The sequence below is a fragment of the Oncorhynchus mykiss genome, chromosome 3, assembly GCF_057628025.1.
Source record: "Oncorhynchus mykiss isolate SJ-2025 chromosome 3, ASM5762802v1, whole genome shotgun sequence".
In the NCBI taxonomy this organism is placed as follows: domain Eukaryota; kingdom Metazoa; phylum Chordata; class Actinopteri; order Salmoniformes; family Salmonidae; genus Oncorhynchus; species Oncorhynchus mykiss.
Window position 1 is genome coordinate 25,448,906 of NC_143024.1, and position 13,569 is coordinate 25,462,474.

Genomic DNA, 13,569 nt, shown 5'->3' on the forward strand with positions numbered 1-13,569 from the left:
ATCTGACACGACAGGTGGATTAATAAAAGGCAAAGCTGTGTTTTCCTATTTTGCACTTGTGATTTCATGAATATAAATATTTATAGTAATATTTATTGTATGTAGCGCTATGCTATTCAGCGGTTGTTGATGACACTTATCCCGATATCGGGATTGCAGCCATAACAAGTTAACAAGAAATTTGAGGAGTGGTTCAAAAAAAAAGAAGCGTTTTAATAACTCTAACCTAAGTGTATGTAAACTTCAGACTTCAACTGTATACAGGCCGTCAGTAAATACACCCAACATTTTCTTTATTAAACAAAATACCCTAGCCGGTTATATGCAATTTTCTGCAACAAACGAATCGCTCTCAAACAAAGTTGTGCACTTGCTCTCATGCACTCTTGAGGCGTCTGCCAGACGGAACTGCAATCTGCAATCTGAAACTGAACCCTACCTTGAGGCATGCATAGGCTGCATTCCAAACACGTAAAAGACACACCCCCTCCCCTCAAATTAAGTGACGTACCATGATGACGTACCATGGTGTATGATGAGTTGACACTTGCAGGGCAAGGGGCGAGGGAAAAATGAAGGAATTTTAAATGGATCGCCCATGCCCGGAAATGTGTCACTATTTAGTCCCACGGTTGTTTAAGTCATGATGGTACCACCGGTAGCGGTTGTGTGTGCTTTATATGCGCTACAGTCAATTATGACTGTATTTCATATCTTTGCAAGAAGACGAGGCATCCGCTGACAACGAATGCAAGCCATCCGACAATATCAGGTAAAAGGAAAATTACAAATGTACAAGTGTGATGTTACATCATACAACTTCCCTGACATATCCGAAAGCTAACCAAACAAAAACATAACTTTCATGATGTTCGTGCCTAATGTACATTAGTAGCACAATTTCTAACTTACTTACATTTGTTTTTACTTAAACCAATATCAATATAAAGAAACCAACAAACAAGTGTAAGGTTTTGGCAGACTTTTCTTAGCAGATGTACAATTATTGCGGATTGAATTATGGGGCATTTCAGGCGCCGGAGTGAACAGAATTGTACATTTGCAAACTCGATCACAAATGAGGGCTGAGGGGATTACGTTGCCAACTTCCCTTGCTTGGCTAATTGTTTGGACTGATGGCAAAGATGGCCGTATCGGTGCATAAACATTAGACAAGTTGGAAATCACAAATTCAACACTGAGTGTTTTGGAAGGAATCAGTGGCTAACTGCAAGCATTGCAAAGCAATCCCTAACCTGCTATTCAGTGGAGTGGGTGTATGGTCCAAGTTTAAGGGTCTCTTTTCCAAGCTTAAAAGGATAAACATTCAACGTTGGTCATGTTGTCAATCCAGCATGACTTCTGCCACGTTCAAAACAACTGGAAATTCGGAACTGGGAAATCTCAGACTTCAGTGAGTTCAAGACAACTGGAAACTCTATAAAAAAACTAGCTCAGACTGGGAAAATACGTTTGAACTGTCGTTCAACTCGGAATGCCAAATCGGGAAGTCGGGCCTATTTCTAGAGCTCCGACCTGAAGATCACCGACAGGACCGCTGTGCCACCTTCCTGTTCAAGTGAGCACAGGACAAGTTGAGCCCAAAAATGTATTGTATGCTGCTGCATAAAGGATGTAACATGCCAGGGAGATATGTATACTGTAGCTAAGAAAGTAATTAGAGATCAACCGATTAATCGGAATGGCCGATTTCAAGTTTTCATAACAATCGGAAATCAGTATTTTTGGACAACGATTTGGCCGATTTTTTTACACCTTTATTTAACTAGGCAAGTCAGTTAAGAACAGTGGGTTAACTGCCTCGTTCAGGGGCAGAACGACAGATTTTTACCTTGTCCGCTCGGGGGATTCAATTTTGCAACCTTACAGTTAACTAGTTCTACGCTCTAACCACCTGATTACATTGCACTCCAAGAAGAGCCTGCCTGTTATGCGAATGCAGTAAGCCAAGGTAAGTTGCTAGCTAGCATTAAACTTATCTTATGAAAAACAATCAATCATAATCACTAGTTAACTACACATGGTTGATGGTATTACTAATTTATATAGCGTGTCCTGCATTGCATATAATCGATGCGGTGCCATTCGTGAAAATGACGGTCGTTGCTCCAACGTGTACCTAACCATAAACACCAATGCCTTTCTTAAAATCAATACACAAGTATACATTTTTAAACCTGCATATTTAGCTAACAGAAATCCAGGTTAGCAGGCAATACTAACCATGTGAAATTGTCATTTCTCTTGCGTTCACTGCACACAGAGTCAGGGTATATGCAACAGTTTGGGCCGCCTGGCTCTTTGCGAACTAATTTGCCAGAATTTTACGTAATTATGACATAACATTGAAGGTTGTGCAATGTAACAGGAATATTTAGACTCATGGATGCCACCCGTTAAATAAAATACGTAACGGAATAAAAGTTTTGTTTTCGAGGTGATAGTTTCCGGATTTGACCGAAGGCTCGTATTTCTGTGTGTTTATTATGGTTAAGTCTATGATTTGATATTTGATAGAGCAGTCTGACTGAGGGGTGGTAGGCAGCAGCAGGCTCGTAATAGTCAAAGGTATATGGTTTAGAGAGAAAATAGTCGACATGTTATAATTCCTGTAATAACTTGCGGGCTGAACTTGAAAGGGGTTCCTTACCGTTCATATCTTCAATAGAGAATGTCTTGATCTACTTCAAATAAGGTCTGTGTTTCGTTCAGGCTTAAACCGCCTCGGCGTTTTGATACCCGTGTAAATCTCACTAGGATAAGGTAACGTTTGTTGATATTGATATTTTCATAAATCCACTCTACAAAAAAAAAAAAAAGATCTTTGCTTATATTTAGCAAATATTGATCAGAGTTACCTTGTCCTATGGATATCTACAGTTATAAAATTGGCAAGGTGGTGTAAGCCTACACGAAACACAGACCTTATTTTAAGTGAATCTAAAAATATCCTATGGAATAAATGAATGAAGGAACCGCTTTTCAGATTTTGCTAGAAGGTGTCATGGGAATTATGACTCGCACTTTGGTAGTCAATTCTTACCATTCCCATTATTAAAATAGGATTTCCTGCATATAGAAATTAGAGTTTTTGTTTTCAACATTCATCACAGGTAACTTAAACTCTATTTTTATTCAAACAGTTGAGAGTATTTGTCTCCTAAGCAGACTCTTCAGTATCATTGTCACTTCAGAGCTCTGTGTGTGTTTACAGATGGCAGAGAAAAGCAGAGCACAAGTGTGGGACTATTACATGGAATTGGCATCAGGGAAAGCAAGGTGTCTTACTTGTGATAAAGATGTACGCATGGGGTCAGCAACGGCTAAATCAAAAAATACCACAAACCTGTGGTATCACCTTAAAGAATAACCATCCAAAAGCCCATAAGAAAGCAATGATGAAAAAAGCAAACGCAAATTCTTCACAAGGAAAAAGTGATACAGACACATCGCAGGCTACAATCTTACAACTTTTTAATAAGCAAGCAAAATGGCAGGACAAAGATCCAAGGGCCAAGAAGATGATGTAGCAATTATTGAGATGATTGACACTGACATCCAGCCATTCACAGTGGTGTCTGACGTTGGTTTTCAGCGGCTGATTACTCTTGCTGAACTCCGGTACAGATGAAAAATGATTTAGCACAGAAATGCAAGATAAAACACATAAAAGAGTTGTGATGAAAGTGAAGAATCTGGTGGCACCAGTCAACGCTCCACGCATTCACAACTGACTGCTGGTCAGGCATTACAGAGTCCCTGATGAGCCTTACTGGACATTTCATTGACAATGTTTGGACAAGAAAGCAGGTTGTGCTGAATTTCAAGACTATGAATGGATCACACACATGAAACTACATCAGAGAGATGTTTTTGACCATGTTGGAATACTGGGAAATCCACACAGAACGTGTAGTGCTGGTCCTCAGGGACAGTGGGGCAAACATGGTGAAAGGTATGAGACTGGCAGAGCTTCCAGACTTCAACTGCAGTGCACACACCCTACAGCTTGTAATCAATGATGGCCTATCCAGTCAGAGCTGTGCTAGACAGTATTGCCATGTTGAAGAGCTGTACTGGCCTTCCCAAACACGTGATCAACAAGCAGTTCAAACTCGCTGGAACTCAACACTACACATGCTGCAGAGGATGTTTGAACAGAGGCGTGCATTGAATGTGTATGCAGGTGAATACGGACACATCAGCAGTTTGTCTGCTGCACAATGGGACATTGTCTCTAACCTAATTGAGACTCTGGCACCTATGGAGGAGGTGACACTGGAGATGAGCCGCTCCAACTCTACAGCAGTATGCATCATCCCCAGTGTGTCGGTGCTGAAGCTGATGCTACAGCAGGAGGGTTCTTCTACTCAAGGCATCAAAACTTTACGGAAGACCATGTTGGACAGTCTGACAAGGAGGTTCTCCAAGGCCGAGGAGACAAAGTGCCTGGTGCTGGCAACTGTCCTGGATCCACATTACAAGAGCTATGCCTTCACCTCAGGGACAGCACTAGAGAAAACAAAAGAGTGGCTAAAGGAGGAGTCTGACCTACTAAGGAAACCAAATCCCAGAGCCACAGAAGATGGGGCGAGTGAAGAGGAGGACCCAGATCCAGGTGCAAAAGAGCAAAGAGTCCAGGTAGATCAGCCACCCAGTCTGGTGGACAGCCTCTACGCTAGAATCTTTGGAAGCCAAGAGAGCAGGGCTGAAGTCCAGTGCAGTTTTGAAATTGAGTTGGAGCGTTACCTCACAGAGCCCGCCATTGACAGAAAGAGCGACTTGCCTTTGGAGTGGTGGAAGCAGAATGAGGACAGACTTCAATCACTCGCTCCACTGGCAATGAAGTTTCTCTGTCCCCCACCTTCTTCAGTCCCAAGCGAGAGTGTTCAGTGAGGTGGGGATCATTTATGATAAGCGGAGGAGCAGACTGACAGGGGACCATGCAGACAAGCTCTGCTTTCTGCACTACAACCTAAAACTTCTTAACTGGGAATATTTGAAGACCCATGAAAGCTGGTGGTTCGTTTTAACATTAGTTCTCATGTTATGAGACTAACTTGATTTTATTTATGTATTACATTAAGTTAAAATAAAAGTGTTAATTGTTCACTCAGTATTGTTGAAATTGTCATTATTACAAAAATGTGTGTGTGTGTGTATATATATATATATATATATATATATATTTTTTTTAATTGGCTGATTAATCGGTATCTGCTTTTTTGGTCCTCCAATAATTGGTATCGGTGTTGAAAAATCATAATCGATCGACCTCTAAAAGTAATACTAAGTGTATGTTGTGTAGTAAGCTGTTAGTAGCCCAGGTGCCTCACCCTAATAATTTGGTTTATTCACCACTCGTAATTCCACCTACTGTTCTGACTTGGTGGTGCACATGTAGCCTATAGCCGGTTTTAGAGAAAAGTCATCATTGAATATTGTAAGTTTTCATTGTCTGCTTATAACTCCCTTTATTTATCCTGTACCTCTGACTTGGTGTACAGGGAGAACACTGTAAGAAAGGTCCATGGTCTGAATTCTGTCGCTGTACATTTCAAAGTGCTGAACAAATAGTTACATTGACTACATCCGCCCTAGCTCGCACGTTAATGTCTTACAATCGCAATTACGGATTGCCTCTTATCCGCTTGTTGTCCCCTTATGCCATGGTTTGTACATCTCAGTTGTCAATAGAAAAGCAAGTCAGCCATATTAGCTGTTTTTTTTAAAGCAGTAAATTAGGCTGAATTATCTGTTTCGCTGCCAGACAAGGCTCCGCTGATAGTCAGGTGTTGCAGTGGTACAGTGTTGGGACAGCTTTCTGTAGGCCCTAACAGTTTGTGGGAACCGTTTGTCACCGTTATAGTGCAATGTATTGTTTACTGTTGGCATGCTGCCATGCATTGAAGGAAAAAAAGTGCCCCACCCAATTTTACCTACCTCATCCCCATACTGTTTTTATTTATTTACTTTTCTTCTCTTTTGCACACCAATATCTCTCTATCTGTACATGACCATCTGATCATTTATCACTCCAGTGTTAATCTGCATAATTGTAATTATTTGCCTACCTCCTCATGCCTTTTGCACACAATGTATATAGACTCTCTTTTTTTTCTACTGTGTTATTGACTTGTTAATTGTTTACTCCATGTGTAACTCTGTGTTGTCTGTTCACACTGCTATGCTTTATCTTGGCCAGGTCACAGTTGCAAAGGAGAACTTGTTCTCAACTAGCCTACCTGGTTAAATAAAGGTGAAATAAAAATAAAATAAAAAAACATGCTAAATTCGCCACTGAGTATAAGATGGAAGTCCACTGGGTGAACGAGCAAGACAAAAGATTTAAGTGCCTTTGAACAGGGTATGGTAGTAGGTGCCAGACGCACCGGTTTGAGTTGGTCAAGAACGGCAACGCTGCTGGGTTTTTCACGCTCAACACTCTCCCGTGTGTATCAATTATGGTCTACCACCCAAAGGACATCCAGCCAACTCAAGTCAAAGTTTATGTGTCACGTGAGCTGAATACAACATGCTTACTTACAAGCTCTAACCAATAGTGCAAAAAGTTATTAGGTAGACAATAGGTAGGTAAAGAAATAAAACAGTAAAAAGACAGGTTATATACAGTAGCGAGGCTATAAAAGTAGCGAGGCTACATACAGACACCGGTTAGTCCGGCTGATTGAGGTAGTCTGTGCATGTAGATATGGTTAAAGTGACTATACATATATGATGAACAGAGTAGCAGTTGCGTAAAAGAGGGGTTCGAGGGTGGGAAACAATACAGATAGCCCGGTTAGCCAATGTGCGGGAGCACTGGTTGGTCGGCCCAATTGAGGTAGTATGTACATGAATGTATAGTTAAAGTGACTATACATATATGATAAACAGTGAGTATCAGCAGCGTAAAAAGAGGGGTTGGGGGTGGCACACAATGCAAATAGTCCGGGTAGCCATTTGATTACCTGTTCAGGAGTCTTATGGCGTGGGGTTAAAAACTGTTGAAAAGCCTTTTTGTCCTAGACTTGGCACTCCGGGTACCGCTTGCCATCATCATGCAGTAGTAGAGAGAAGAGTCTATGACTGGGGTGGCTGGGGTCTTTGACAATTTTTTACCCAATAGGCTCAGACTTGTTTCCATCTACGCAGGTTGGCACCCATGTCCCACTGGGCCATGGCACCGACGTATCTACTCTGACATGGATCAGGGTGTATACGCCTGGTATAACATCAAGGTGTATACAACTAGTTAAACACGGGTGTTGAAGCAGAAAAGCAGCATGAACATATCTGCACTATTTATCAAGCGAGTTAAACTGCATACTCAGAAACACAATTTTATAATGGCAGGAGTGTTTGATTTCCTTACATTAGCATCATAACATCAATAATGTAACTAGGGGTAGTAACAGGGTAGTAACTAGGCCTACCCTGTATGTGACAACAAAAATATGTTCCCGCTTTCTACATGCAGAAATAAGATATAATTTGGCTAGAATCAGTTGAGGTTGTCTACTGCCAAAAATAAATGGAATTTACTACAATAATCCCAGTGTAGCAGCATTTCCATCACACATCTACCTACATGGGTTGCAAGTTCAACATGTACCCATGCCTAGCTCTACCTCACAAACATTGAGGAAACGTGAAACTTGATCTAAGTAAATTGATTTAGCTATTATCTGGTTAACAGTACACGGAATAAGGAATTGAGTGCTGGTTAACATAAACTATGCATGATATTCTGCATTTAATTACCTCGCTAGTTACAGGTCACGTCAATGTGCCATCCAGGGGTGTCTTCATTACGTCTTACAACTTTAACAGTTTACCGTTTAAGAACCAAAAGGAACCGTGAGGGCTCAACTGAAGTTAAAAAATGTTGAGTTGGAGTGAACGGTTTCAAACGGTTTGCAACAGAATCGGCGTAATGAATATACCCCAGGTAGGTTTGTATTGAATTGCTAATGTACTTTTACTAGCAACTACAATAACGTTATACATTACCTACTGCCACTGGGCACACACCGGTTAAATCAACGTTGTTTCCACGTAATTTCAGTGAAATTACGTTCAACCAACGTGGAATGTACGCTGAATTGACGTATGGTCTATGCCCAGTGGGTAGGGGTGAAGCCCCAGCCAGGTCGTCAGAAAGCAGAATGTCTGAAGAAGCATGCATTTAACTAACCACTCAAACCAAATAACTCGAAATAATGTTTTCATGCCAGTGGAAAGGGTGACATCCCTTGCAATGCTTAAAATGTGCTTATGTTCGCTTGGCAATTATCATCTACTGCCTCCAGGCAGGCTAGCTAACTAGCTACTACCACAAACTACAATGGTTCTAATCTAGAACTCAATTCAGAACCGCACTCACCAGGCAATGCAGTATTGCGTACCGCCGTCCTGACTCCTGTTGTTATCTACGGTCCCACGATGCTTTAGGTTACTACCTAGCTAGACATTTCCGTGAACATATTGATAATTTGGTCGTTTTTCAGAAATATATTTTTTTCTTGTTTTTTTCTTTATCGAATCACACAATGTGCCCGAACCCCGGGAACATTTATGACTCTATGCTATTAGAACCAATGAAAAGGAAGGAGAACCTTGCAAGTACCCGCCCTACACGCTCTATGGCTGCGCAGTACAGCTTCTGCGCACATCCTGCCGCGTGCATCAAGGCTTCTGTGTGATCACTATGCGTGCAGGACGACGGCTGCTACTGCGGAGAGTGCCATGACTCCGTTCGCTCAAAAGCAGGCGACGACTCAGCTGTCCTGTGTTGCTCTGCCCATTTATGTTGTTATTAAGAACCAATGTGTAATCCCACCTCAATTTCAGAGCAGCCCTTAGGTTGGTCTACATAGCAGAACAACAACCAGCAGTTTCCCTGCTTTAGGTCTGCCCTGGATTGCTTCTGCCTAGTTGCCACCATCTTGGTTGCAAGAATCAAGAAGGACTGGAGACAAAATGGTGGCTTTGTTTTTTTTAATGGGCTCCAGCAACAGCACCACTTTACATCATACCAGTGAAGTGAAATACCAAAATTACATGCCATGTCCTAGTAAGGACAGTATTTCAAGCATATAGTAGAATTTGTACAAAAAAGAAAGGAAAACCACCCGTCTTCTATGAGCAAGCCTGGGCCACATGTAAGAACCTTACCATAGACCAGTTACTGCTATTCACTGTCTTTTGGGGTATGTTTATCCCAAAACCAACTGCAAATCCATGATATTTAACCAATCAATAGGTTGGAATGGTGCTATTGATAAGATAAAAAGTCTACATTAAGGGTTGAGAACATCATGGGTTGTCAAGGACCTGTACACACCACTCTTTAACCAACAACTAAGCTACCCCTTAATGTAAAGCATTCTTCTGTCAAATCAATCCAGTTAAGAACTAAGCCTATTGGGTTTGGTAAATAAAACTAGACTCTCTTCCTAAGATACAAATTGAGGGGCAATACATGGCATAAACAATAGGAATTGTGTAATACTATATGTAACTCCAATGAAACAATAGCCAGCGGTATGACCTGAGATAGTTTGGACTGTATGGTTCTGCAAACCAATATGCCATTTACAGGTGATTTAAGAGGAAACAATTATTGAGTCAATCTATCCTTAGAAGCTGGTTTGACAAGGCCACAAATTGGACATATTCATGAACAAGGCGAGATCTGCAAGAGGTTCAATGATGAATGTGTCTATTGGACAAATAACGCAAGGCAGGTAAAACGGGAGGAGCTGATGTGTTCAATGCAAGTAACAAATACACTTTTCATACTAATCATAGAATGCACAGTGCATCACGTCACCAGTAGGTGGCCATCGTGCTGCAGAACTGCTATCCACATTTGTTTTTTTGCTCTAACCTGGAGGTCAGCATGTACCTTGGGTTTGGACATCATGAGGGACAATGACACAAATAAATGTAACATCAGTAAAAAAATGAAATACAGGCCTACAAGCATACTGTCACCATCATATGGATGAAACCGCTTGATTGAATTTGGGTACAGTAAGTTAAAGTGGGTGCATCCATGGTGATCAGCATAGCTTCTTGGAATGAAGTGTGCTTTTGACTGATCATGTGGAGAAAACCCAACTCTTTCTTGACTCACTACCAATTGATTATCGGTGTAAAGACAGGTCTCAAAGTTCATACAAGCTAACCAATGATTGTAGAAAAGTAAATAAGGTTACTCAGCCTTGAGATCCGTACCCTTAAAACAAATGTCTCTGTAAGTCTCCCATTGGCGTTAATGAATGATTTACGTGAAAGTCTAATTTGTGGATTTAGCACATGGGGGTGTGTGAAACTTATTCCTCAGCCTGAACTGTCCCCACTTGCGCCAGCGAATAGTTAGCTTTTTGCATGGCGCCAACTGGTAAGACACTTCAGGAGGGCGGTCACGTGGGCTTGCAAGGCAGGTATCCTGGGTTTGAGCCTCGTGTGAGCCAAATCAGGAGAAAGTGGTACTCGTCCTTTACAATGGTGCCATGACACAGGTCTATAGTTGCACTGGGGTCACTATTGAGTAAGTTTGATGGGCAAGTGTAGCACATGGGCATGTGTGAAAATTACTCTCAGCCTGAAGTGTCCCCATTTCTGCGAGCAAATAGCTATTTTTTTTTTGCAATCCTCCAACTGGTAAGACACTTCAGGAGGGCTAGTAAGTGTGCTAGTAAGGCAAAGGTCTGAGCCTCTGTGCAAGCCTAATCAGGAGAAATTGGTGCTCACTTACACGTCCTTTACATAGACACTTATGTAGCCGATGTGGAATCGCTAGCTAGTTGGTGGTGAGCTAGTAGAGTCCATCATGCAAGTGTTGCAGTTGTTGTTTCCCTTGCTTTGCACAGGACATTCAGGACTTGATTTCATCCGGTATGTCAATGAGTCATGGGCACAGACCTTCGCGGCTGTGGTAACAATGGCCGCGTTCCTCTGCTCAGAATGGAATGGTTCCAAAAGTGCATACTCAGTCAACAGGGAACACAACCAATAAATTGATCTTTAATGCACTTAAGATGAGCACACCCTGTTGACTGAGTATGCACCTTTGGAACCGTTCCATTTGGTGTAAAGTGATTGTAAAGTGTGAACTCCACCCATCCAGCAAGCTAAATCATGCGTACATTGTCCCAATCCCAAATCGACCCCTACGCACTTGTGGGGATTTGTAGGATTTGACAGGTGTAAGCAATATGGCAATAGCTCCACTTGCTCACCGATGGGCTAGGTAGAAGTTTCACAATGTTGCGAACACCTTTCAAATCACCAAAAGTGCATTGGAGGCAGGGTCTAATGGTCGATTTTGGATTGGGCCATTGGATACTGTCCGATCCTCTACCTTTCTCACCAAAGTGTGCACTTGCTCATGCTCCTTCAAGACATTGGATTAGTGTAAGCATTAGTTTCCATTGTATAGACGGCAGTGCCCACTTCTGGGAAAAGGGTCAGGAATCGGGAAGCAGCCCTAGGGAGACCTGCCAGGTGAAGGACAGGCACAATAGGAGTGACCAGTGCAAAGGACAGTGACGCTTTTCATAACCTTGTCCCCAGGATATTGCGCAAAGTGCATCTAAGCCTGGGATTTGAACGGTTCAGTGACTTGAGTAAAGTATTTGTCATCATTTAATTTGAGCAAATCACACGACTGCGAGGTTATGGGGAAGTGTTTGTGGAAGATGATTGGCTGGTAGATTAAGCAGATTTAACCAATCAATGCCTTTGCACTGGTAGTTTCTCCCGGTCTTTCTGTATTGGCTAACAAAGGCCAAGTTTGACTCTTTGATCCACCAGACTAAGCATTTGGGCAGAAGTTTCTGGAACAAGATCACGCTGGTCATAAAGAGGCAATTTTCCTTTCCCCCCCAAAGACACCTCTATCCTTCTGGCTACATGATTCTGAACAAGTCTGATCTACTGAATTGCTTGTGTTCAACACAGATCCATTTAGAAGTCTGAACCCGCCATGTTTCTTTATAGTCGAGAGACTACATCCTATCTTATACAATGCTCAAAAATATAAAGGGAACACTTAAACAACACAATGTAACTCCAAGTCAATCACACTTCTGTGAAATCAAACTGTCCACTTAGGAAGCAACACTGATTGACAATAAATTTCACATGCTGTTGTGCAAATGGAATAGACAACAGGTGGAAATTATAGGCAATTAGCAAGACACCCCCAATAAAAGGAGTGGTTCTGCAGGTGGGGACCACAGACCACTTCTCAGTTCCTATGCTTCCTGGCTGATGTTTTGGTCACCTTTGAATGCTGGCGGTGCTTTCACTCTAGTGGTAGCATGAGACGGAGTCTACAACCCACACAAGTGGCTCAGGTAGTGCAGCTCATCCAGGATGGAACATCAATGCGAGCTGGGGCAAGAAGGTTTGCTGTGTCTGTCAGCGTAGTGTCCAGAGCATGGAGGCGCTACCAGGAGACAGGCCAGTACATCAGGAGACGTGGAGGAGGCCGTAGGAGGGCAACAACCCAGCAGCAGGACCGCTACCTCCGCCTTTGTGCAAGGAGCACTGCCAGAGCCCTGCAAAATGACCTCCAGCAGGCCACAAATGTGCATGTGTCTGCTCAAACGGTCAGAAACAGACTCCATGAGGGTGGTATGAGGGCCCGACGTCCACAGGTGGGGGTTGTGCTTACAGCCCAACACCGTGCAGGACGTTTGGCATTTGCCAGAGAACACCAAGTTTGGCAAATTCGCCACTGGCGCCCTGTGCTCTTTACAGATGAAAGCAGGTTCACACTGAGCATGTGACAGACGTGACAGAGTCTGGAGACGCCGTGGAGAACGTTCTGCTGCCTGCAACATCCTCCAGCATGACCGGTTTGGCGGTGGGGTGGCATTTCTTTGGGGGGCCGCACATGTGCTCGCCAGAGGTAGCCTGACTGCCATTAGGTACCGAGATAAGATCCTCAGACCCCTTGTGAGACCATATGCTGGTGCGGTTGGCCCTGGGTTCTTCCTAATGCAAGACAATGCTAGACCTCATGTGGCTGGAGTGTGTCAGCAGTTCCTGCAAGAGGAAGGCATTGATGCTATGGACTGGCCCGCCTGTTCCCCAGGCCTGAATCCAATAGAGCACATCTGGGACATCATGTCTCGCTCCATCCATTGCACCACAGATTGTCCAGGAGTTGGTGGATGCTTTAGTCCAGGTCTGGGAGGAGATCCCTCAGGAGACCATCCGCCACCTCATCAGGAGCATGCCCAGGCGTTGTAGGGAGCCTCATTTTGACTTGTTTTAAGGACATATCACAGTTGGATCAGCCTGTAGTGTGGTTTTCCTCTTTAATTTTGAGTGTGACTCCAAATCCAGACCTCCATGGGTTGATAAATTTCATTTCCATTGATAATTTGTGTGATTTTGTTGTCAGCACATTCAACTATGTAAAGAAAAGTATTTAATAAGAATATTTCATTCATTCATATCTAGGATGTGTTATTTTAGTGTTCCCTTTATTTTTTTGAGCAGTGTATATAATTGATATAAACCATCATC

The 13,569-nt window shown here is 42.7% G+C and overlaps 2 protein-coding genes across 2 annotated transcripts in view; one reads left to right on the plus strand and one right to left on the minus strand.

Annotated features, from left to right (window-relative positions):
- Window positions 1-8,977, minus strand: part of znf1035 (zinc finger protein 1035) — a 28,817-nt gene extending 19,840 nt beyond the window's left edge. Inside the window, exon 1 of the mRNA XM_021591752.3 lies at window positions 8,408-8,977. The gene's annotated coding sequence lies outside the window, so the exon portion shown is untranslated. The remainder of the gene's footprint in view (window positions 1-8,407) is intronic.
- Window positions 2,312-5,293, plus strand: LOC110510707 (zinc finger BED domain-containing protein 4-like). Its single transcript, XM_090226268.1, has one exon. The coding sequence runs from the start codon at window positions 3,889-3,891 to the stop codon at window positions 4,915-4,917; it is 1,029 nt and encodes a 342-aa protein (XP_090082394.1). The 5' UTR covers window positions 2,312-3,888; the 3' UTR covers window positions 4,918-5,293.
- Window positions 8,978-13,569: the final 4,592 nt, after the last annotated feature.

Excerpts from the sequence above, each read along its gene's own strand:
- LOC110510707 (XM_090226268.1), top strand. The coding sequence starts at position 3,889 with ATGTTTTTGACCATGTTGGAATACTGGGAAATCCACACAGAACGTGTA.